Consider the following 27,680-nt stretch of genomic DNA (forward strand, 5'->3'; position numbering starts at 1 on the left):
TAAACTAGATTCGTTGTGTCAATGAATGCAGCCTAGTTCAACGAGAAACATCTTTATGTTCTAACTGCACAGGCACAAGTCAGATTAAAAAATTGGGATATATTCACTTTCAGCTTTAACCACTGTCTATTGTAATCCATGAAAATATGAGATAGGTTGAAAGAAATATAAAATAAAAAATATCAGTTGAATATCACTGCCCAGTGAAATTTTCAAGTAATTAACACTATTCATTCCTTCAATTCATTTCTTCACAAGTATCTTTTTATTTCATTGGCTGCTTACAATTTGATTATCATTTTAGAGGGCATCATGGTTCTGTTTATTTTGTCCTGCTTTTTGTGTTCCCTTTCTCAAATCCACTCTTCAAAAGTATATCTTTTTAGTTCATTTTTAACCGCTTACAATTAATTGCATTTGATGATCATTATAGAGAGCATCATGTTTCTGTTTGTTTTGTCCAGCTTTTGTGTTCCCTTTCTCAAATCCACTCTTCAAAAGTATATCTTTTTAGTTCATTAGCCGCTTACAATTAATTGCATTTGATGATCATTATAGAGAGCATCATGTTTCTGTTTGTTTTGTCCAGCTTTTGTGTTCCCTTTCTCAAATCATCTCACCAGAAATCTTAAAACTTTTGCGTTCCCTTTCTCTCTATCCTTCATATTTTTTCTTCCATTTCTTATACACTACCATTTGTTTCTCTCCGTAAGGTTCAAGACTAAAAAAAATCTGCATAATTCTGGCTCTCCTACCGATCAATAATTTTTCTTTTTGTTTGCCTCAAACAACTTGTAATACATCCTAAATATATACTTGATGTATCTGTGATATGTTTGATGTTGGTAGAAATAAACTGACTTGAATTGAATTGAAGTAATGTAATGTCACCATGTATAATGTTTCATAGATATCCTGGCTGTCTAAAGTCCAAAACAAATCCTTAATATCCATGCCAATGTTAGATCAGAGATGCGACATGTCAGACATGTCTAATGGAAAAGTAATCACATTTGAAACTTCAAGTTCAGTACGGATGCTGTATACATGTATGTGGAATAAATTCAAAAACTTCAAGAACAAAACAAAAGAACCCTTCATACTTACAAACGTATTTTTTCCCGTAAAACTTTGTCCAAAGAATCTGTATCAAGTCTTTACAAGTTTATAATTTAACCCATTTAGATCCTTTGATAAATTCCAAAAGCGAGGAGAACATTTAAAGAAAAACACCCTTATGTAACACAACTCGGAGAACGCTGATCGGTCGCGGCTAATTCGCAGCCTAGCCAACGTTAACATCAAGATATATGAATGTACTATTACAAAGTTACAGTGGAAATATTACCAAACACAATGTCACATGATCATCTTCCACAACAATACCTCCCAAGGTCTTTCCTATTTAAGCAGAGAAGCAGGAAACCAAGTCCTAGTAATCACCTTACTTACATCCTGTCTAATGCCAGTCCCAGTGAACCTGAGTTCTCTTCTACTACCTTGCAATGTTTTATTACAGGTTTGCTGCTGACGAGGTAGTGACAAGGACTCTTTAAAATTGGCTGTTATCGAATCCCAGTCGACCAACTAATTACTGATATCAATCAATAACAAGAGACATGTCGATCTAAAGTTTATTAACTATGGAAGTGGGGAGGGGGGATGCTAAGCAGGTGTTAAGTAAGTCATGAATACATTAGGAAATAGTATACTCAATTTTAACCTGAGTAATATAGTATTAATTTCCATAAAATTAACAGGCTTTGATAATCGTAAGGTCAGTGGGTAGAAGATCTACAGGAAAGCGAAACAATTTGTTGAAATATCAGTTTCATATATAAGGCCCCCTCCTATTCCCCCCTCCCTCCCCCAAATAAAAGAAGAAACACAAAAAACTCTCTCGATCCCTATCTCCCATCAAGCCAATCTTTCAAGGAAGAAGAAAATCCAGTCGATAATATAAAATGAAAACTGACAAATAAATATATACAAATAAAGATATTCTGAATTGATGAAAGTTGACAAAAGTGGTTTCCTGCTGGTTTGTGAATCACCATTATTGATTTCTAGAAATGAAGGCGTGTGCTCAATTAGACAAAGTATATGCATTATGACTCAGTGTTAAAGGTAATATTAGTGAAATGTTTTGAAAAGTTTAAGTAATGAACAAGCATTTGCACTTTTTACAATGTTTAGGGTATTAATGACCATTAAATCTGGTTTATTGTCAGCAATTAAAAATGGTCAGCTATGCTCAATTTATAAATGATAAGCAAACATATGTCTCAGCAAAAGGCAAATGACCTTGAAAGGTCATCTGTATTTCCCCAAACATATGCTAGAAAGTCAAAAAATGGTCACCCATACTCAAATTTTCAACAATCATTTTAACTGTCCCTTCAAAAATTAAGTTATCCACACCGAGATATTTAATTGTCTATTATAAAAATCATCAATGCAACAGAAGAATTTTGGGGGCCAGAGACTCCAGGAGAGTACTTTTCGAATTACTTCTAAGCAAATTTTTAGGCCTGCTTAAATTTTGGGCCAATACAGATGTCATTTAAGGTGATTCATGCTCTGTGACATTTAAGAATGGTTCAAGACTATTTCGTGGCTCGGTTAGGTAAAAGAAAATGCATCAAAGCTATATGATAATAAATTACTTTGTGAAGATCAAGCATTATAGGTGGTTACTGCGAACTGTACCTGTGTAATACCGTAATGCTTGTTCATCATTGACATTATTCAAACAAGGATAATGCTTACAATCTGCATCTTAAGACATAACTTATTCCATGTACAGCATATTAGTTTAATAATTAACAATATCTTTATACAGGGTCATCTTGAATGCCATCAAATATGCTACCAAGATCAAGAAATAGACAGCCTATGTCAAATTCTACCTTTTGATAATTTGCCGTTTCTTCCAAAGCATCTGGACCTCAGAATCTTCTTGAAATAATTTGGAAGGGTCTAAACCACAAAAACATGGTTTTGGAAATCTCTTGCATTAATTGTTTAGCATGCTAAATGTTTGGAGGAGATAGGGCATACTGATAACCTATACTTTTTTTTTTTAAATCAATGAAGTTTATTCAATAAGATGTTCTATTCCATGGGCTTCATTTCATTTCATTTCATTTATTTGTTTCCACATTCAAAATATATTACACAATCATAGAAGAAAATGTATGTGACAAGTGGAGGAGGTCTGAGAAAGCCGAGGCTCTTACGAGGCAGACCCCCCGTACAAAGACAATAAGAAAAGAAAAAAATGAACAATGCATGCAATAAAACAAAAGTTGCACAATAAACCAGGCTTAGGATATTAATTCTGATAACGAGATTCTTGCTTATCAATAGAAACGTAGAAGTGTTAATTTAACTTTGTATCAAGTAAATTAGCTATGTCAATACCACCAGATGTATGCATCTGATCAAATATACATCATACAAAATGGACTGACAGCAAGAACCCATCTGTCATGCCACATAAGTTCTTAAAAGCAAAAACCTGATCATTTAACAGTATTTAAATTCAGATTAATTATTGAAGTGTGGTTGGACGGTAACTTGCATGTTATTTGCATTCAATATAACAGTGCTTAATAAAATAACATAGGTTGCAATATGTCTTGTGTAGTTGATCACAAAGCCTACATGACTAGAGTATCGCTTTCAAACAAAGCCAATTATATACAAAATAATTAAGAAATTGTTATATAAGCCAAATACAAAAACAAATATTGCTTGGATCAAAAGGTAAGTCATGCAATTTCCACAAGAATATTAACTAAATTTCCTAAACAATATCTTTCGTCAACCCTTTTGTCAACTTCTATACTTACCCTACTGTAGATTGAGTAGTAGCCTTTGTTTAACTGATAAGCCTTAACAATTGAACACGCATCTATATATAGGCAAGTACCGATTACTGTTCTCTGAGAAACATTCCACATTCAACATTTTATCCGCTTGAAGAAAGAGAGTCGCAGGTATAGTGTCACCTTGAAATTGAGTCATAAATTTCACTGCAGAAGTATGAAAAAATACATATCTAGCATGTACCAGTAGAAAAAATTTCACGGTAGTTTTGTAGCGAAAAAGGTTTTATCGGTCTCCAAACGTTCCGGCTGTGAAACGAGATACAGTTCCTCGAACCCTAATTTACAGTGATGGATAACACTAGTCAAACGCCACTTGTACAATCTTAACACTATTTCACACACAAAAATTATAGTAAGCAAAACATGGATAGGAAGTTGACAATGTCTGTCAACAACAAAGCTGAAAGAGGAAAGAAAACGTGACTAATCTGATGTTGTTTTAAACTAATCCAGTATTAACTTTCCTTTCTGTGACATTTCACGAAGCTTGTGAAAGAGGAATATCCAGTTTCAACGAATAATTCGTTTTATCAAGGTTTGGAGAAATAGTTTCTGTGTTTTTTTGTTTGTTTTGTTTGCTTTCCTTTCCAAAGTAATCCTTCCCAAAAATATTTTCCTTTCATTTCCAAAGTAAACATTGAATAAGTAATTAAATTTTATAAAGGAAACGACCATTACTTGCAGTGAAATGTTTTTGTTTGTTTCCTTTCCAAATAAAGTTGCCAAAGTGTTTTCACCTTTTGATTTCCACCGTAAATACACATATTAAGAAGAAATCCTGTGCAAAAATAGCTAGTAAGGCTTTCTTAGTGTTCAACACCATAGCTGTTAGTTAATTTACAAGTCCATCACTGTAATCCAAGTATCTAACATTGCAGAGTCAACATGTGTACATGTGCCATGGATATAAAGCAACTCCCCGCATGTACGTGCTGACTAGAGTAGCTACCTGATTACAAGTGGCGTCCTCTCTCTCTCTCTCGAGGGATGCTTGGCAAGTCTCGTCTTATCTGGGTATTAGGAGAGACGACAGATTCTCTCTTCCCTCCTGACAAAGAACTCAAGTCAAATCTAGGACTGGATTATTTTATCCAGATGCTAAACCAGTTGGCATCTTTTTTCATAACAGAGTTGCTACATTTTCCAGATTTCAATATCATATCATTTTTCGGACCATTTGGTTTTGACGCATCGGGTGCAGTCGTGTGTAGTGATGTCCCGGTTGTACATGCAATATATTAAGAATATGTGTGCTCCCGGTTGTACATGCATTATATTAAGAATATGTGTGTTCCCGGTTGTACATGCAATATATTAAAAATATGTGTGCTCGATATACGTCTTTCATTATGTGTTAGTGCAGTGAAGTACCAGTTGAACATGTATATGTGTGCTCCCGGTTGTACATGCATTATGTTATGTATATGTGTGCTCGTACCATGACTTTCATTTTGTGTTAGTGCAGTGACGTACCGGTTGTACGTACATTATATTAAGTATGTGTGTGCTCTTGGTTGTACATGCATTATATTATGTATATGTGTGCTCGTACCATGTCTTTCATTATGTGTTAGTGCAGTGACGTACCGGTTGTACATGCAATATATTAAGTAAATGTGTGCTCCCGGTTGTACATGCATTATATTAGGTAAATGTGTGCTCCTGGTTGTACAAGCATGGTATTAAGTATATGTGTGCTCCCGGTTGTACATGCATATGTATATGTGTGCTCCTACCATGACTTTCATTTTGTGTTAGTGCAGTGACGTACTGGTTGTACTTTTTTTTTGGGGGGGGGGGAAGGGTTGTTTAGGATTTTGACTGTGCGGGAACATGCAAACATATAGAGACATAAGTTTGTTTCAAGGTGTATAAGTGATTGCCCCAAAATCTGTCATAATGAACTTGATTAATTTTATAAAATTTCTCTAAAAGTAAGTTGGTACGGAAACTGTCTCCCCATCTACTCACTCTCCCGCCCCCTACCCCACACCAGTATGGTAAAGTAGTCCAGCCACAGACAAAGTAGTCCAGCTACAGACAAGGAAGTCCAGCTGCAAAGTAGTCCAGCCACAGACAAAGTAGTCCAGCTACAGACAAAGTAGTTCAGCCAGAGACAAAGTAGTTCAGCCACAGATAATGTAGTCCAGCCACAAAGTAGTCCAGCCACAGACAAAGTAGTCCAGATACAGACAAAGTAGTTCAGGCACAGACAAAGTAGTTTAGGCACAAAGTATTTCTGTGGCACTGACAAATTCCTAAAGGGACATTTTCCAAGTATAGAAATACAAAGTGGATTAACAGCAGTGTTTTTTTTTTCAAACAGTCCACTACATATCAAAAAAAAATTTGTGCCTGGAGGAAGAAAAAATATCAAAATGGCTGTTGTAGTAATAAGTTAAACAACATATACATGAAAATGTAGCCTATGCAGATAAGGTACATCTGATGTTATAGAATTTTAGTTTAAGATCTGTCACAGTCCAAGTAAAAAGACAAACTTTTATAGTACTAGTAATGTTTCTATAGCTCTTCCAATTTTCAAGCTATAGTTCACTTTAAAATATGCTTTAAATCACTGGAATGCTCCTTTAAGGCTAAATTGATGATGACATCCTCAGGGCAAGCCATCACGTTCAAGTCAATCCTTTCTTTTTATAAAATCTAATAACTCAACCAAAACATGCTCTTTTCACTTCATAAACGAAAAGAGTACCCCCCTTGGGTGACATTCAACACAATTTTGTCCTTGACAAATTTTTATCACACTGTAAAACATTTCATTTGAATCCAAGTTTATTCCATGAAGGGTTTTGTGTTGCATCTAAGGGACTCACCTAATGGTCTGCGTGTTAGAATATATAATCCAGTCACTTTAGCTCAGCTTCCCTCCGCTCTTACAAGGATCGTTTCTCACAAAGTAAAAGTGCTATAGAAATCAAAACCTGGACTCACAGTCTCAAGACTCTCTTGTTCTGAATTTTATAACCTACTGTTTACAGTCCTGACATAGTAGCCAAATATTATACATGGAAAATACATGTTCTCAGTCTTGTAGCCAAGGCTGCATAAGTGACATAGTGGCCACAAATATTATACATATATATAAATTACAAACATTATTCATATTCAAACCTTGCAGGCCTGTGGCACTCTCCATACACCCCCCCCCCACCCCTGGCTTTGTTATCTGGAAACACTATGAACTTGAGACTTGATTAAAGGCCTTCGAATAGTGACATTTGTGGCCACAAAAATTCACATATCACTTTGTGAACCAAAGGGAAATTATTGATCTGCATTTTATAACCTACTGTTTACAGTCCTGACATAGTTGCCCAAATATTATACATGGAAAATACATGTTCTCAGTCTTGTAGCGAAAGTGGCATAAGTGACGTAGTGGCCACAAATATTGCACATCATTTTGTATTTACAAGTGAGAATGACTGTAACAATATAGGAGGCCTCTAAATAACTGTCACTAAAATCTAGTGACGTATTGGCCAAACAGTACTACCTGCCATTTAAAAGCAAAGGTATCTGTCCATTGATCTTCAAAGCCTTTTTCAATACATGTGTTGATTGATCAGCTAAGAGGTATGTACACAATGAAACATTCTATGTTACCAGTGACATGTAAACATGTTGCAAAAATCTAAATAAGATCAACGAAAATCCACATAAATCTTCAGGCCCTAGAATTTCGTAAATTTAGCCACTGCTAAAAATTGCCAACTGCATAAGCAAAAACCTGTTGGCCAAAATCAAATTCCCACTCGCATTTTCCTTGAATTATAAAAAAGCAACATTAATTTACAAAATGCCATTGAATACATTTTTTTTCTCTGCCAAATAGAAAAAGCCACTGGCATAGCCAGTAAAATGTCCTGGATTTCGAGGCCTGAAGTTTTACAATTTCGCAGGGCCTAGTAGAAAAAGAAAAGATTAACTTAACTTTCTCGTTTTGCTTGCAAGTCAGTATATATCTTTGAGGGTGTGAAAAGAACATCGTTTATTTTGAAAAAAATCATAGAAAATGTTTTCAAAATTAAGAAAGACCTTCAATGGAAAATGAATTATTATTAAAATTATACAAAGGAATGATTGGGAAACAAAATTATCCTGACTACTGCTGCACTAACTTTCAAGGTTAATGTTGAAAACAACAACAATCAGAAGGCCTCCAATCACACACTCATCACAATATGATTTAAAAGGTCACAGTCTGTGACTCTTTGTCTAGAGGTCATGACCCTAACTTTGTTACAACTTCCTAAATTGATGTTGACTGTACATTTTGTCACACGTTAATTGCAATACTAGAAGTCTATGTAGTAATGACCCGTTATCATGTAGAGTTTAATACTGCAGCTGCCCTTATTGCCCTAATATTGTCTATATTGAGTATTAGGCCATAGAGTCTGATAATAGCGGGAACCAATAACCTTAGCAGTGTTTTTGTCCTCATGCAGCCTGCTCTGTCTGTAATCATTGCATTCTTGTACCTATACTTAAACTGAATAACTTCCTATCTGATGAAAATATACTTTGAAACTCTAACCTTATCAATATTCCATATTTGTTTTCATCTATAGGTTGGAAGGCCATTTACTTAGCTTGTACTCAAAATTAACTGGACTCCCAAAATGATTCAGGTATGCAAAAGATTGCTTTTGGATAAATTAACTCACCTGTCTGTCTGCAGTTGGTTGGTTTTGAAGTCAGTGAATAATTTTATCCAGTATTGCACCGCAAATATGTTACACAAAATGGTCAAACTGTTTGCTATACAAGTCCTAAGGTGTATAGCAGTTTTCTTTTTTACACAGGAACAGTCATATTTTAACAGAGACAAACTTCAGAGCATTATAAACTGCTACACAAAACTGAATACTAAATTATTCACTGTGAAATACTCACAATGTTTCTATATTATTTCAAATGCCGTGTGCGATCTGCAATGTCTACTAGGAGTGTTAGCTCAGTGGTTAACGCCGGTGCCTTTCAATCATAAGTTCCCGAGTTCGAGTCACTCCAAGTTTAATGCATGTCGTCCAGTTACAGAGTTGTTGACAATTGACAATTCATAATCATGGACGTTAAATATGAATGTAAGAGACTGACTTCGGTCAGCTTGCGGCTTTGATAAGCCAATGAATGATGGCTTCTTCGCGAGTTCCTGCTTGCAGGAGGATCTAAAATACATACATACAATGTGTATATCTGTGTACATATCTTTATCTCACAGTTTCTTCTATGTTATTTGACACCTAAGGGTATCATTGACAATTATATATATGCAAAAGCCAAAGTAAAAGTCGGATTATTATAGAAAGCAAGTAAAGAGAGCTGTTCCAAGCCACTTGTAGAAATCATCCTCAGGTCCAAAACTGCACTAATATTATACCCCAACAAAATCATGCCATTTCAGGTCCTCTTACTGTGGGTATTACAGTAGGCCATCCCTGTGGTTGCACAACTTTATGAAACCATGCTTGTCCACAGAAAGGAGGTGTGGCGGTGACAAAGTTAAGCTGTTAAGATACCACCAAATGAACATGCACAAAAAATAAATAAATAAAACTAGTTTCCATGGAATCTCATATCCACAGAAAACTTAAACCTTTTGAATGTTTGCATGACATACTACAGCTATGATCAGTCAGTTGGAACGACCAAGGTTTACCGTCCATTCAACCATTTTATAACACAAACGTGTGTGACTCACCTAAAACAAAGTCCACAGTTTGAAAAGAACTTCTAAACCATGAAGTTCTTTGCAGACACTTGCATTCATGAGATAGCAGAAAAAGTTTGACAGTATTTCATATGAGAACTGAATCCAATTAGAGATATACTTTTGTTAATTTACTTTTAAACAACGATACACACTCAAGCATGAACACATTGCTGAGAAATTAAAGTGTTTCTTCTCAAGATTTAAAAAGAACATTCCAGTGTTATGAACAAATTTCTGTTAGGCGACCAAAATCACCATTGGAGACATCCCAGATTACCTTAATTGTTTACCTCAAATTCAGATTACATTTTACCTATATACCCACGAAAAGGTAAAATGACATTTGAAAATCCGCCATTTAATAAGGCTGCCTATGCTTTTTTGCCACTGCCCACTTCTTCAACTTTCAAGGTTATTAGTCTGGATCTAGCTTGTGTGTTACGTAATCAATTTGCCAAGCCTAGCAAAGGAAACGAGCGTGGAAAAGTCACTTCCACAGCTCAAATTTCCCGCGATCTACCGCGAGAGCCTATTAAAATGCCGGAGGCAGGTAAACCGTTATGGCAGTGGTATTAAAGGGCGCATTTTCAAATGATGATTTGGTGTCGCCCTCACTACGAAGATACTGAAATAAAGCTATAAGAGTGTAGGCCTACAATCCACCCGAAGTTTTACTGGCCCAAACGCCTGATGTTCTATTCACCAAAACCTACTCATCTCTCCCACAATATAAATATTTTGCTACAATTTTTGGGACAGCAAAATTTGCTGTAACAGACAAACAAAAGGTAAACAACCTTAGACAGGTTTTAACAAAACAAAACAGCTTAATAGAAGCAAGATATTGAGATCATGGTGGTTTCGTCATACAGTGTGCAATAACTTTTGTCTTCCATACGTACATCAAGTGTCATATTATCCATCATCAGACAAAACCTCTAATATGTGATAACTAAAAGACAAATTTTACTAGCCAATTACATGTACACCTCTGAATCATATTCCATAACACTTTCCACCGAAAACTGCCGCAGATTGAAAGCCTCGATACATGTTTGGCAGTCGACACTCTTGCCTGACTTGATATGCTGTGTGAACTTCATAATTAGCCCCTGATGGTCTTAGACAAAGGTTACAGCCATGTAAGATACTGCACTGCGGTAATTAAATTTTAAATGAAACCTTTACGAGAACGTCGCGGTTCAAGGCACACTATGATGCCGTGGCTAGGATATATATCCATTATATAAACAATACAAAGCCTTCCATCTTCCTCCTCATGCATAAACATATACAACCATACCAACCAGGCCTATTATACTCTCGATACATAAGCTTTATTGTGCTCAGACACCAAAAAAAAATGGTGACAGAAAGAAACAAGTCAACGGCAATTAATTTGCAGACCGGATGAGTCATAAGATCCTATCTAATGACATAACTCACTAGATGTTGAGAGTGATTTCAAACACCAGCCAGATCTTAATTTAGTCACTGGGGTTCGATGCATGATAGGTTAATTGCACTGGTTAACAGTTTACCTATAGGTCTTCAGAACATCATTGAGTATTCAAGAATCCACTGGTTATGTCAGAAGCAACTGCTGCCAAACAATGGGATGTGGAAGTTGTTGTTCCAGGAACTTTGTAATAAGTTTGATGTAGACAAAGAGGTACAAATACTAAAATTATTAAAGTTGTGGAATTAATTTAATTAATGACAGCTTACGGAGTGATTTATTCTTCTGTAACATGTTGCAATCATTTGGTATGTAGATATCACTGTCTGAGAGCGGTCCACAACAACATGTTCCATTTTACGACAAACACCACACCGTATTTATGCATACCGCATAGATTGGAACAACCTAACTGCCATTGATTGAACAAAGCTTTATGTTTAAATGAATGCGATGAATATAAAGAAGCTTTGATGCTTCCAATGTTTGTAAATACTTGAGTACATCCTACTTTGTTGCATTAATTGAAAGAAAGGTTCAAAACTTGTACCATTGTTAGCTGACATTGCAGAAAAAAAGATTTGCCTTATAAAGAGAAATCACAACACCTGGCTTACACCCAGTGGATTTACTAAGCCATTGCTGTCTCCTGGGGCCTGCACCACAGGGGGGCCAGGCCACATGTAGTCTTTAGGGCCTGAGAGTGCCATATCCAAGCATCTACAGGTGTCAAATATTAATATTATAAATTGCATATCCAAGCCCAAACTGCGCTTGGGCCAAAGTGAATGTGGACTCTCCTTTGGGGGTACATTTCTATTGCTGCCCCAGGACCCTGTTGCACTTTGCTAGGCCACTGTTTGCACCTTCATTCATACCTCTTCACATGAATCTGGCACCAGTCTGTAGCCAGAATCCTATGTACCATGCTAGCTAAACAATGTCCTCATGGGATGATGACTAGGCTATTTATCCATATGGAGCAAAACAAGATACTCATAATTATCCTGTGTTTGGAAGTGGACCGGGGGTCTGTAAGCTTATCAAGAAAATATACAACCAGTATATTTTGCAGTTCAATCTGGATGTTATTCAGTTGATTACTTGATTATTGACTGTTTCATTTCTCTGAGGAAGGGAGTGGGGGGGAAGGATAATGGTGTGAAGAAATGGTAGGAGGGAGAAGAGAGGGACAGACATATAGGGGCATTTGCTGCCCATTCCTCCCTGTTTTTGATCGATTCGGGCATAAATGTGTATTTATTTATTTGTTTATTTTCGAAAGAGAAGAGAAAACACTGACCCTTCTTGGGGGGGGGGGGGGAGTGAAGGAAGATACAAAGTCATATGAATATCTTAGTATTCTCGTTTTCAAAGACAATGATCTCTTTTAATAAACGGGAGAGCTATGCTATTCAAAAAGATGAAAGAAAACCACAATTAATCGTCTTTTTACATCCTCCCTCTCCGTCCATTCACTTCGCTCATCACTCCACTCAAGTATCTAAAGATAAAAGGACAAATCATGAGAACCAAAAAACTAAAGCAATTTCATACGATTTATGATTTATTTTTCTGTCGAGTCATAATAGCTCTCTCCATAGCTTCGTGCACAACGCTTCACTAGCTGTGGACATTTAGCACCTGCGAAATCTTACCCGGGCTGATAGTGTTAATATAAGATGGTGCTAATTTTCCCATGAGAATGTGTTTTTCCCATTCGCTTTTGTTTCTAAATCTCCTCACGTTTAACACATATCTCAAAAGACCTTACCGATATGGGGAGGCTTTAATTTTATGGCTGACCTGTGAGAGGAATTTTGGTAATGAATTTTCTTTTACACTTAAGTAGGTGCGTATTCTAAAGGTTCAGTGAACTTATAGTAGCCAAGTATAATATTGAGGCAAAGTGTATGTATATACATATATATATATATATATATATATATACACTAGTGTTCCACTAGTCTCAACTTATATTCCGCTCTGTCCATTGGACATAGAGCACTCTGCGCCAGGATAGACGCAAACTAACCAACTATGTATATATGTAGGTTTATATTAATTTAAAGGAGAAAAAGATATAAATATATAAATATATATATATATATATATATATATGTATGTATATATATATATATATTTCCTTTAGATTAATATCCGTTGCCACTTCTTGCTCTACGTGCCTGCTTCTACCATATGTTAGACATCATTAACAGCACTCACTACACTACACTACACTACACTACACTACTACAGAGGCCAACTAGATGTTCTTCTCATAGTGATCTGATCAATGAGATTGCTTTTCCTTTTACTACATCATCGATATCATCAAGATGCACACTTTTCCTTCATTGTCAGAAGTGCTTAAATGCTATCTTATGACATGACAGTCTGCCTAACAACATTAATACGTTAATTTTTGTTAGCTGAACCCTCAACAACGGTCACCAAATAACATCCAGCATCTACGTGGGATCATCAACTATATCCGCAGATATTACAAGATCTAATTAAATGTCTTCAAAACACATATGGTTTTTTCTCTAATTCACATGATATGGTAAGTACTACTACTGTCGTCAGACTATTACAACACTCAGTTGGATCGTTGCTGCTATGATAGATTTAGTTAATTATCAGATATTAAGGAATACACAATATACATAATGTATAAAGCAGCTGGTCTTGACTGGCTGCAGTTCATTACATAATACATATAACCCTAACCGTTCTATTCACAGTGTGGTCTCTTCGAAACTGGATAGATTGATAGACAGACAGACAGACAGACAGACAGATAGACAGACAGATGGCAAAGTCACCGTCGAGAAAGTTTACGATCTCTGTTTATTAAAGCTTTGTCAGAACTAACCTAGGGAAAAATTTAAATTTAGTGAATCTACTTAGGTGCTCGGATCAGATAGCAAAAAAATAGAGGACATGTCTGGAAAAATCTGTACTTGTGATAATTCACTGCAATTGCATGTTAAGATTGAGATGTACATGTATGTACTGTACAACTTTGAGGCGTCAGTCAGTAACCCATTGATTGCATGTCCAAACGATGGGTCTATGACCTGCACGGAACAAAACCACATTAAAAGTCATCTAAGAAAGATGAATACATCTAGCCACTGTACAATTGATTTAGGCTGCAAGAAACGCAATAAAACATCAGCAATGCTGTGTTTCACAGTTACACATGCATCAAATTTTACTCTATTACTAATCAAAGCTTTTTTGTGTTAGAAAAATTTCTATCGAATAATCTGATTTACTATAGATTTTATAAGTAATTGATTTGGAAATGGATTAGGGTGTATCTGCATAAGGAAAACTGCATAAGGTTACCTCCATTGCACCTCAAAGGACACAGGATTTAAGAGATGGGGGGGAGGGGGAAAGGAGCAAACCAGCCAGGAACTGGACCTCCCAACATTTTCTTTCCGGCTTAAACTTTGATGAGTTGATGTGCGGAACACGACCAGTGACTTATCAATTGAACAGGATCTGGATTGTTAAGTCCCCCTCCACAGGTTAATAATGCAATGGTATGAACACTCCTTGGGATATTTGTTTTTTGCTTTCTGGTGTCAAGGAAGATAAAATAGCAGAATAACAATAAAGTAGATGTTGTTGCTATGCTGCCTAAATTCTTGGTAAGCAAAACAGCATTGCTTGAATATTTATTCTATCCCAGGAGAATGATATCAACCCCTGCTGCAATTAACAGCTGTTTAATTTGTACCACGGTTCAGGACTTGTTCAAGTATCCCAGGCAAATGATCAACAGAGTTTGTTCACTCAGAGGATAACGAACTTTGACCAAGAAAAATTTTGATGAAATCTATTTTTAAACCGATGCGTGGCTACAAACTTCCAACGATGGCAGCATTCCTCCCATTTTTGATAGGTCTTACTTTATAGCGCAAAATGAACAGGTGTGTCTTTCGTTTTCTTTGGTGGAGAGGGATGGGAGAGTTGTTGGTGGGGTTGGGGGGGGGGGGGAGAAGGGGAAAGTAAAAGGAAATATATCCACATTTTGAATAGTTGCTGAAGTAAACTTTCTTTCTAATTTGTTTATGGATGAGTTTCATCATCCCGATATGTAACGTCACAAACTGACACAGAGACATCCCAAAGAGAGTGAATATATCACATTAGTTAATGCTGATGGTTTATAGGTCAGTGTTTTTCCTCTGAGTATCATCAGGTGTTTGGGCTTTGTTATGCAAAAAATGTTTGGCATTCTACCACAGCCCATTGATCATCCCCCCCTCCCTCTCCTCCCAAATTTAACATTCCAATACCACCGGAATCTTGATGCTAATGTGATGGTTGGCTCTGTTTCCTTGCCACAAGTGCGTCAATCTTGGCTTGAAGAGGCAACCTTTGCAATCATGTGCTCAGCAGACAGGGCCTCAGTGTCCAACTTATTACCGGCCACACAACATTAAGATAAGTTAATAGTCTTTTCAGCAATTTCTGAGACAAACTCGCGACCCATCGAAAATCCTTTGCGACCCATAAGTTGTGGACTGTCTTGCTTGATGGTACAATAAACTCACATCAGTCAATGGTGTTCTCCCACTACTGCACCTAAAGTTTATCTTGAACTGACAACATTTCAAGCAGAAGGTATCAATCTGTTTTAAATTATACAGTACTGTATATCAATGAAAAACATAGAGTATTGTACAGTAGCTGCTTTGTCTATCAAGTTGAGCAAAACCATGGCCAGTATGGTGGTTGCAAGATTAACTGCACCACCAGTGTATTTTTAATTGGGTGTCATTTGGTACATACTGGAATGCAATTAATACAATATAACAAGTCATACAGGAAGATTTATTAGAAATATTGTTATGATTAAAAACGTTAAATTTATGTTAATCGAGACAATAGAAACGAGATTCCTGACGTCCAAATTTTATCACTGCATTCAATACGCAGAGGAAACCCATTGAGGTGAGCATTGAGAATTATTGACATTGTAATTGCACACATATCTTAATTTATCTTAAAATGACATCCTATATTTATCCCCATATGGAATCCCTGCGGAACTCGGCACAAAACATCTTGTTACACAGCAAATATCTGGGCTACAAAATAAGCACATTTCGCGCTAAGTCTTTTCATAACTTTCTAAATATAGCACTCAAAAAACTCTTTCTTATGTCATATTGAAGAATATTGTGTCCTCTTTACAATGATGTGTCGTTGCGTATTAAAATGTGTGAACTAAACCACAAACTATTTAATCTGAAAAAGTAAAAACCACTTCAGAAGCAGTGAACCTCTTCAAAATGTCCCTATCTCTCAATGCTTGCATTGTGCTTTCTGGGAGTGTGATTGCGTAACCAATTTCTTTCCTATGCCAAAGAAAAGTTCGATGACTCTTCTCTCTAGTGATATAAAATTTGTCTTGATTGGTCAATATTAAGGCTTGTACTTTTCAACAGCAAATCAAAAGCATCGTAAGAAATTTGTCAAGTACTCCTTTACGCGGCTAATCTGAACACAGTACAGTGTGCAGTGCTCTCACAGCAATTTCGGAGAGTGAAAACTGCAACGCCCCCTGTGCGTGCAACAGCATTTAATTCTCCGACAACGGGCCGTTTATAGAGCAAAAGTTTCCATATGGTAATTCTCTTTCAAGTTTTGCTGTTTCTTTGTGTTATATTTCTTCCGACCAGTAGTGTGAGTTAATGGAACCATTTGTGCTGTCAAACTGCCAAATATTAATAACAATGGAATTGTCACTGCTGTCATTATTACTTCATTTATTCTACAATTGTATGATTAGTTTCTAAAATCATAAAAAAACAAAAAACAAATCTCTTTTGCCAACTTTGTCAAAGTTCTGTTGAAAAAAAAAACGATTAAACTATTGTATTAAAGAAATAAATATAAAATGTCCCAATATATAATTCAGCATGCAGCCATTTATCATTACACTGTGTCGTAAAAATGTTAGAAACATCATACTCAAAAGTGACATTTTCAACTGAACTCTATATGGTCCTGATTAGCAACTACCTCACACCATTGAATCCAGTCAAATAAACAAGTACATAACTCAAGCAATGCATTGGCATAAAGCATAACCAAGGAAAGATGTTGCAACCTAGCCATGGATGTCTCCAGGACAACACGGCGAAGAAGGTTGCATGTGGAAAATGGCGTTTTGATCACATTCCTAGTTGCGATTGACGTAGATACCCAAAGTTCAGGCATGTCCTTATCACATTTCACTTTGAATCTAGGGTGGAGGTCAAACAACTGTCTGTAAATAAGTAAAACGAAGAACAAATCCACATCGAAGTCTCACAATACTGTCTTTATTCGTTACAGACCAAGACTTATTTTAAGAAGTTCCATCCTTTCTTTCTACATGGCTTCACCGATAAGAAATTATTAACTATATCCAGGGTCAAATTTCAACCACTCTCTCCTTGAACCTTGGGCAAGATTTAAAATGTAGACAGGCGGTTACATCCCTTTCTCATTCGATAAATCTCAGAAATCGATATGAAACGGATTTGACGAAAATCACCATTTTTTAGTACACAGGTATCAGCCTGCATCGAATTGAAAGAAAAATTGACAAGAAACTTATAAGATTAGTTCCTAACCGCTATTAAACTTGAGTATGCTTAAAAATAGGTCACTTTTTCAATGCATAAATCTGTATAATATTTGCATAGGAAAGGCTTACATCATTCTAAAGCAGGGGTTCCCTAACTGGGGTGCGTGAGTCCATCCCAGGGGTTTGTGAGACGTTTCTGAAAGTCAAAACTAGAGTGCTTTTTGTTGAACTAAAGTCTGATATATTATATAATTTAGTAATGCACAAAAGTACCTATCGACAAACTCTTTTCACGTTCCATACGCATATGTTGCCAAAGTAGTACTGTACCGTACATGTGATAAATAACTGAATTTTGAAACAGACACAGGCCGCATGACTTTTGTCAAGTTGGTGTACGCATGACAGTACGTCGTGAAGATAAAGAGCTGATCTAATCTTGAAGTTTCCAAATAAATATTTGTTCATCTCTGGGTTTTTTACATTACAGTATTACACTATGAACTTGATCTTTTACGAAGCACTGTTATGCGTATTATAGTATAATAATGACTCAGATCGTGTCTCGAAAAGTTGGGGGTTCGTGGACAACTCTGACATCCACAGGGGGTTCATGGGGGGATAAAGTTAGAGAAACCCTGTTCTAAAGGTTAATTAGTCGATAATGACCAGTAATTATGCACACAGTTTAGATACATTAATGAAGTACAAAAATTTATGAAGTCACTCACTCATTCACCTCACTGCTCTAGCTCCCACTTCTATAAAAAAAAATAAACAACAGCAAAATGCCAGAAAGTCAAGTACTGGTCACCCTTGATCGAACCTCAATCAGGAAATGTCAGTCTGGGATGTAGTAATTTTTACGACACTTATCAGCCACATGTGCATGTGGGAGAAGACAAATTGTGTGTCACTTACACTTTGCACCAGGAGCCTATCCAATTAACAGTTTTAGCTTGTTTTGGATTTTTCACAAATTTGGAAAGACCATTTTGGATGGTAAATCTGTGAATTTTTCCTGAATAAAAAACCTAGCTTACTTGGGCTGGCTTTGAAGGATTGCACCCATACAGCCTTATAGATGCTAGGTGTCATTGCTTCTGATACCACCGCCCTTTATCCACTCTAGCATAGCGATGGTCAGACATCTAACTCACCAACTTTAAGTAGTTTGCCTTAACTGAGAAGTGGTATCTCATCCAATGGAGACTAACCTCCAGAGGATTCAGAATCTTCCCAAAACATAAAAAAATACTTTTTGGAACTCATGACATAATAGTTGGTTCTGTTTGTTTGCTGAGCTCTAAAACACAAGAAAATTATTTCTTTCTTTTATTTGGAAAATATAAATTGTATAGTAAACGTAGTTGTTTGTGAGGTTTGCTTTGGTTACAAATTAGAATGACTTTTGGTCAATTACACAACATGCATTTAATGTTGTCATGGTTGCATCGATCAAACAAAGGCTGCACAAGGATTAAACAATAGATATATACAAAATGTTAACAAGCCAAAAGGATTTTTAACAGAAAATCAAATCAAAACACAATTGCATTGTCACATGACAAGATTTGGAGTTTAAACAATGAAGACCCTTAGTGACAGCAGCCATGACTTACATCACAACGGAGACTAATGAAACTGCAACAAGTTTTTCCTTTTCTTCTTTTTTTCCCCCTCTCATGGTAGTTAGGTTTCATCAATTAGGTAACTGAATGAGAATTACACCTTTGATGAATGGTATTAAGGTCTCCCACTTGGATACGAAATGCAGAAGGAGAAGAAGAAAAAGAACAGCGAATGGAAATCCGATGTTTAAAGGCGTAAATCAAAGTACAGACAGTGTGAATATAATGATGAATGATGGTTGTTTAAAGCATTTTAGAAAATCTTGTGTAAAATGTTGATATTATTAAGGCAAGCTAGCAATCAGATGGGTTGTGGCTCAGTATGCTAAACTTGCTCCTCTTCAAGCTCAAAATCTATTCTAAATGTTCACGGTAAAGAAATATACATGTGCTATTTTATCTTGCGGTTTGTCGAATACGCCAGTTGAATACAGCTTCTATCGATGCTTTAGAGGGCTATGAAAGTGACACATTTAGTGTGTTAGGTCAATGGTACAGGTCATTGTGGTACAATATGCTGTACAATACGTCCTAAAATTTAGGTCAGAAACCTTGGCAATTTTACTCTTCATTTTTCATTACCAACTTTCTAATCACATTTTTTTATTATGATGACATTTTTGTCCACTACCAATGTTGACAATATGATGACCTTTAAAGATACCTGCTCTGTAAAACGTTGACAGTATTTATCTCAGATCACGGCAGCCTTTAGGTTGCTATAAATCTAGATAATGCTATATTTGCTCCCCAAAGGTCATCAGTAATAAGCTCAAATATGCTAGAAAGTAAAATACTGGTCACCTGTGCTAAAATTCCAACAAGCATTTTATTACTGCCCTCACAACGATCTTCCTTGCTGAGACTTGCCATTGTGTTATTGAACACTCCTCAATGCCTGGGAATATAACCTTGAAAGGTCAAATTCTCCCAGAAAGTAAATTTCTATACGTTTAGCATGTTTTCAGCAATTTACAATTTGCGCCAATTCTGATAACCTCTTACGTTGTGATTTATAACCGTCACTTGTCTTCTGTCAAATTTTGACGATTTTCTTTATATAATGCTATTCCACACTGAAATCCCAAAACCATACTGTAGTTAACTATTAAAATTGACTAGTAAGTAATCATTTCAAAAAAAGTACAGGTAAAAAAGTATGAAATATATTCAAATCTACATTTTACTTTCATAGTGTCTAGACTGTAAAATATTGAGAAGAGAATCAAATTGGATAAGTACTCATTAAAGAAGCATTCACCTGGTGAAGAAATCTAAGGGCGTGTACAAATTGCGACATGTTTTAGTATTAGTGAGTTTTGTTTTAGTATTAGTGAGTTTGGTAAAACTGCTAGCCAAACACAAAAAAGCTTATTGAAATAGAGGAGTATTTGAGCCTTGCAGATAGATAATATGGTGAAGCCAATGAAAACTTAATCTTCATCAAACCGGAGGAACTATCCTAAAATATATGACAATATCAGAACTAAAACAATGTGTTACATTCAACAAGTGACATGTTAACAGTCACTTTATTATTTTATTCCAAAATGTAGAATCCTATTTAACATTCCTAATATCTAGCAGCTGTTTGTCTTTGAAGGACTTTATCAAATACATGTGACTAACATACCAATCTTCACATTTATTATGAAGATAAGATTTTCTACCCTGAAATTCCTAATATGAGTCGACCCATCGCTTTCAAACCTTGCTGTGTTACATCTTTGACAAGCTTTGACATTAGTTCCCGATTTTAGCAAAAATGCCAACAAAGAAAAATCTGACAGTTTGAGATTTTTTGGTTCAGGAATATTCATTAACATCTAAAATTACAATAAAATATTAATTCTGAGTTATTCACTGTAGTTAATTAACTCGTTTGCTTCGCCCACTCGGTTGCATCGCCTTTCATTCAACTCTATTGAAAAGTACTGAATACCGTATTTCATCCAGACATCTCTGTTTCTGTAAACCAAACCACACCTTTTGGAAAATATGATTTGAACAACTGACGATAGAAAATGCCTTCTTTACTTATGCTTTGTTTTGGTAGTGACATATGACCCTCTTTGCACTTTCTTTCCAATAGATCATTATTCAGCTAATTTTTGTTCTGTTGCAAACAAGCACAATATATACAATAAACCTAAACAGTCCCATGAAAACTGGTCACAACAATAGCTAAATATCGACATCAATACGAATCGATAACTTAACTGATTCCTCTTCCAGCAGAGCAAACCCTCGTGTAACGTCAAACAATAATCTGATGTAGTTTAATCAAACACTGTTCATTATGCCACTGTAAAACAAACTTGTTATGCATTAGTCTGTCTTTCAACAAGCTACGGAAAGTGCTGCCCAGCTGCAAGCGGAGGAAACGTCGTCCGCGAGATGCTGAAAAACCAACGACGACGACGGCATATATGTGAATTATCGCACATGTGCATCTGTTTTCAGGGAGAAAAGGGAAACTTCAGACAAAAGGTCACCGAGTAATTTTGTTTCATCTCCAAGGCTCATCGGAAGTCTAGTCTGGATTTTGGGTAAAAAATTTAAGGGCTGAACACAAGTACGCAGGAGATATTTTCTTGGCAGATTGCCCAAAATCTTGTTAAATATTATGCAACAGACATCGAGTGGATGTAGACGTTACATGCAACTCTATCGACGTTCCTAAATCAACAGACACAACCGCAAAGTGTGATTCGCAGCGATGTGAAATCTTGATGATATCAAAATGCAAATTACAGTTAGTTATGGCAGGATGCAAACAGCGAGTAAATAATATATATAGATGTATAGATGAGCTTTGCAGTAAGCTATATAGTGCATGCTGGCTCAGCAAAGACAGGAAACTACTTTGGGGAGGAAATAATTATGTGAGGATTCTTTAGAATTTGAAAGACGGAATATGTAACTTTTATACTGAAAAAAGTAAATTTGTCGGTGGTTCTTCAAATGATTCAATGAGCTAAAGTATTTAACAGTGCAATTTAATGAAAAACACAAATTTTGATACCTAAGAGCGTTTTTTAAGGAAATACTGACATAGTCATGTGACAGTGTAACTTGTTTGCTTAAAATGTTCAACATTTCAGTTTAATGAATTCATAAATTTGTTGATCAACTTAATTTGCAATTAGCATTCGTTTGGGGCCTAAACACTCTCAAACAAAGAATATCCATTGGGCAAAACATTTGTCAGAACCAAATTGAACGTTGCATAACTTTATATAAATATGAATGGAACTATCAATTTCTGATTAATTAATGGCTACCTGTAAAGGATGGGTGTTGTAGTTTACTAAGATGCTGCCAAATGCTAGAATAACTTCATGAAAGTTTAATGAAAGTTAGAATTGTCCCCAGAGAGCAAAAATCTTCACTGTATATTTAAATATGCCATGCAATGATTAAGACAAGTCACACAGAAAATTGGGTAGAATTTTTATGCTTTTCAACACAGGCACTGTTACTCAGTGGTAATGGCCATTAATATACACATTGTACCCTGTGTCTTTTCTTAACAAGCGAGAAAAAAGATTTAAAAAAAAAAAAAAACAGTGAAAAAGGCAGTCTCATGTAGAAACAAGAAGGGAAAAAAAAGACCCTAGCATCTGTAAGGTAGTGGGTTCAAGCCTTGGCTAGTCATAGTTAAAGTGACAGATATCTCCTCCCTGACAATTACAAGGATTTTCTGAAATGATTTTCGGTATTGGTAAAGCAATTCAAAAATATTTATGCAATTTGTTTGCAGTGTATAAGCAACAAACAATTTTGCTATTTTTTATTCTTTATTTTAAATTATGAGAGCAGGGTTGCATATTTCCTATGATTGGGGGGGGGGGGGTGAAATAATGGTAATATTCCAGGAAATACTGGAAAATAGTCGAGAAATGACAATACCATGAAATATTAATTATCACATCAACACAAGTAAGTTTGGTCTGAGTAAGTCTCAATAATGGCGATTGTGTAAAAAAGAAAGGAGAGTTTATTTGGTTGTAACATTTTAGATTGAAGAACTTTCCAAAGTGAAAGAAAGATTTCAACTTTTATGAATTTTAAAGATCATGTCCCGATATTTCCCAATTTTTGGCTGTTGCTGTTTAAACTCAAATGGGTTCTTCTTGTTATTTCCGGACTGGTGGTTTACATCCCCACCTGGTATTTCGTGTGCAATTTCCTGCATGTGGCTCATTTAGTGATATTACTGCCTGCCAGACTGATTCAATGAATTGATAAAACCAACAACTGATTAACGTCCAGTTAGTGAACAAATCTTGGAGGGTGTCAGTGACCTTGGATCGACTGAAGCTTCAACATGTGAATAAAGGTTAATAGTGAGGGGTTTTAATGCTTCATTAACCTTTCTTGGGAGTATAAGGCTTCTTTCTGGTTGGTAGGAAAATACATTGATTCAAACGATGGCCAAAATATTGCAAAAAAGAAAAGAAAAAAGGCTCTCATTTGAGCCTGTTCTTAAGAATGGTCCATCTGGTGTATTGCCATCCATCTTTCTTGCTCTTGAAAACCCAAGTTGTAGAATCACTTCAAAATTGAATCATTTTTGGGGGAGTAAATATTACAAGACTTTCTATCTTCTGGATCATGGCGATAGTCTATACAAACAGAACCTAAAAGCTTCAAAGCATCGAGATATCTCGCAAGTCACTTGGAATATTCACAAGGTGGAGTAGGTTGAAACGTACCAGCTTAACAAACCTGAAACCTAGGTTGAACCTAGCAACTCTAACTGTTAAAGTTTAGGTGGGATTGTGATCCAGTCAGATGTAATGTGCAATGTGGCAGTTGATGCAAGTATTTAGCATCTGAACAAATAGATTAAAAAGTACCGCATGCAGAAAAGAACAGGCCATTTCCTCTTAGAAGCTGGCAGATGCAATTGGTTTTGCTTATCATATATCAGGAATCTTTAGACAAGTTAACTTTATCATGGATATGAAATACAAAGCTGCTACATAGAGAGCAGCACAAACCTGGGGATAAATTTGGTTGGGGAAAGGGGTGGAACGGAAGGAACCAAACTTGCCCATATACCCGAGAATATGCTTAAATACAAAGGCTAAGATAAGTTGTGTGGGGGGGGGGGTGGTTGAGGGCAAATATGATTTTGACATTAGTGCAATTGACATTTCTCACACTAGTACCTACAAAACTGCTTTACACTTTCATTTAGTACATATAACTTGAAAAAGTAACGTATACCGAAATACCCAGCATGCATGTTTTCAACAATGGGTCCAATATTTTCCAAAATCCTATGATTTCATACTTAATGAAGAAAGATGTGCAAATATGAAGTAATTTCACAACTTTCAATCACCTCGTCATTATACAGATGAAAATTCCCAAATCATGTACTTACCAGTTTAGACCCTTAAAAGTTTGATGTTTAGAGGTTAAGGGTGTCTGTAAGCTTAGAATTAACAGTGTTACGCTGGCAGTTTCTTTAATAAGTTATAACGATTACCTTGGACCAGAGTGCAAATGCACACATATTGGTCCCGTGTTGAAACAGAATATAAAGAACAGAAAATTTTGTAGAATATTTATGACAGTATGCTGTGAATCTTGCCGATGGGAGGATTACCTATAAATGTTGTCTGCCGCACACACAGCAACATAAGGGCGTATAAATCAATCAGTGAATTTCCACCGTCTGGGTACGAATCTAAAGAAAAACAGCTTGTGCATATGTGCACATGGCTGTTCTGTTCCGATTGAACATGATTTGAAATGAAACCTTTAACACCATCCAACATCACCGACCAAAGTTAAAACACGATATAACAATTGAAAAACCGTTATTACTCACACACAAATAGGTGTCAATCAATTTCTGTTTTAACCTTGAATTCTGCATGAGTTAGGAATTATCACCAAAGGGGCGATTACCACTATATATATTGTAGCCTTTATCATCTCTACAGCTATACTTACAATGTATCATACCTTACGCCTATACACCTCTAACAATACCTCGCTACTGTTGGCAGCTAACTAGATAACATGTGTCACTATAGCCTAGCTTGTGTATAAATTTCATTTATTCATCTTGACTAGTTGACTCAATAATATACAGGCTGTTTGTCAGTTACTTCTTAACAGAGTCAATGAAAAATTGTCATTGACTACACACCCTTATAAAGGTACTTATATATACACTACACATTATACTCAGCTCCTTGCATGATCCACACTTTTAATTTTTTTTTTCTTCCATAATCTGAAAACAATGTATATATAGATGCAGTTGCCTTCATTCCTCTCTGCAAAAGTACAAAATTTCATAAAAGGCAAAACTAATAATGAGTATGAAAATGATTGTTTAACTCACCAGATTGCTAAACAGCTGCTGCAGCCTGCTCTGTATATCATTATTTCCACAACCACCGATCACAGACTCGTCCAGACGAGGCACGTACTAGCTACTACGTAAAGTCTCCACAAGCATTATACTATGTTACGAGATGCGAATTAGACCTCACACACGGACGGCGGGAGAGATGAGAAAATTGTGTTTCCCTTCTGTGCCATCAGACTCTGATCTGTCCATGCTCACAGAGAAGTAGTGGAGAAAGAGAGAAAGAGATGGGCAACTTTATTCATCTCTCGTAAATCAGATGCACTGCGTGCTATAAACTATACGGCTAGTTTCCACATAACTCTTTGAAAGAACAAAGACGGCATATAGATGTTAGCTTCTAAAAGATCAGCTAGAATTCTCTTGGAGAGTCTATAAACAAATTATAACAGTTAGAAAACAATTTCTTCATATACAGATAGTAATTAAAGATGAAGGATAGATACAACTGTGATGATCGAACTGTGAGTGTTTTTAGGTGAGCTTTAATAGAGAGTAGTCACTTCAGTAAACAAAGGCTCAGTTGATTAATTTTGCAATGTAAAATAATAACAGGTTGAATGTGTCAGCCCAAATTGAGTGGAGAGAAGAACACAAATTTTTAAACCTACAAGCAATTGTTCTATGATTAATTTTTTACTTCTTGTTACTGTTGTGGCGGAGAGGGTGACAATGTAGTGGAAGGGGTGGCATGAACTAGGTGAAAGAAATGGAGGGAAATAGACCAGTCTGGGGGGTGGCAACTTGTGGCAATTATGATGTAACATACAAGTTTATCATACATGCAAAATACATATATTTCGCTATAGATCTGTGGTATGACATGCTCATCTGGCTGAAGAACCAAAGCAGACTATATGGTAGAAAATCCAAACCCTTTTTTAATTTGAAATACCAGTCTGGAGATGGAGAGTATAGGTGTGAAAGAGGCAGCATGTTCTCCTCTCCTAAGCCCTTCAGATTAATTGACTATTGGTTCAATATCATTTCTCATTACAGGAAGACAACAATGCATCATAGATGTGTCAAACTTGCAACCTTTGTTTTACTCGAAGTTGGTTCGGTTGATTATCTTACTGAGCTAATATCACTTTGCTGATATATTGTCTTTGAAATTAAGGCTGGGAAACCTGTATCATGCACTGCATCTGGTGGGTTAGACAGGAAATCTACTTTTTCAAAATAATCTGAGACAAATTTGCACACCAAAATATCAACTTTTTTAGGTCTTTGTATTGATCTCTTACCAACAGGAGAGAGATAAATGGCTAACTTCTTTGTCCTATGGTATCAACCCTCCAGAGTGTGGAGGAAGTTTTGAAGTATTAAAGTCAATTTACTACACAGTTTACCTCAGTAGTTGTAAAGTTGGGCTAGGAGCTGAATACAGTCATACCTTCACATAAATTTGTAGATATTCATCGATATAAATTCTTCATAAAGTTTTGGTCCTCACCAGTACCTTCTGTCATCTGCAACATACCTGCATAAAATGAAATTCTATGAAAGTAAGTATGAACGAGGTTAAAACAGAGATTCCAGTTGGTACATTAGAATTTCAAAACTAAATCAATTTTAAGAACATTTCATATGCTTGTATCATTTGCTATTGTAAGGCTTATTTTAGGTAGTTCGGGAACGGTAAGCCCGGCCTTACACTGATACCGTAGAACCGAGCGTGAAACGTGAAATAATCAGGAAAAGCGGGTACTGCATAATATATGTCTTCTTTTATTGATTCAGGATAAAACTGTAACTTGTAACTTTAGATAATTAAAATGTAAAGAGCCCGAAGTCTACAGACGTAAATATAAATTACGGAGCCTACTGTTCTACGTCTGTAGACTTCGGGAGATAAACTTCAACTCCTCGATAAATCTTTAAGAAACACTTAAACCCCTGATTCCAAAATAACAAATTAAGACGCGTTGCACAGGGCACACGCTCTGCCCTGCTTGAACC

At 36.1% G+C, this 27,680-nt stretch overlaps 1 protein-coding gene across 5 annotated transcripts in view; it reads right to left on the reverse strand.

The window, feature by feature from the left end:
• The window catches only part of LOC139980298 (rho GTPase-activating protein 7-like), a 175,483-nt gene extending 148,282 nt beyond the window's left edge, over positions 1 to 27,201 (reverse strand). The window contains exons 1-2 of one of the 5 annotated variants that reach the window (XM_071991853.1): positions 27,115 to 27,201; positions 25,692 to 25,902 (exon numbers count right to left, since the gene is read on the reverse strand). Coding sequence is in view for 1 of the 5 variants with exons in the window: in XM_071991852.1 (XP_071847953.1) it covers positions 19,316 to 19,380 (65 nt within the window). In the remaining 4 variants the exon portion in view is untranslated. Of the gene's footprint in view, positions 1 to 1,107; positions 1,262 to 3,854; positions 4,082 to 8,587; positions 8,745 to 19,315; positions 19,396 to 25,691; positions 25,903 to 27,114 lie in introns of those variants that run through there. The other 4 variants (XM_071991852.1, XM_071991862.1, XM_071991854.1 and 1 more) reach the window with 4 other exon arrangements.
• Positions 27,202 to 27,680: the final 479 nt, after the last annotated feature.

This window comes from Apostichopus japonicus, chromosome 14 (assembly GCF_037975245.1).
Source record: "Apostichopus japonicus isolate 1M-3 chromosome 14, ASM3797524v1, whole genome shotgun sequence".
Classification (NCBI taxonomy): Eukaryota; Metazoa; Echinodermata; class Holothuroidea; order Aspidochirotida; family Stichopodidae; genus Apostichopus; species Apostichopus japonicus.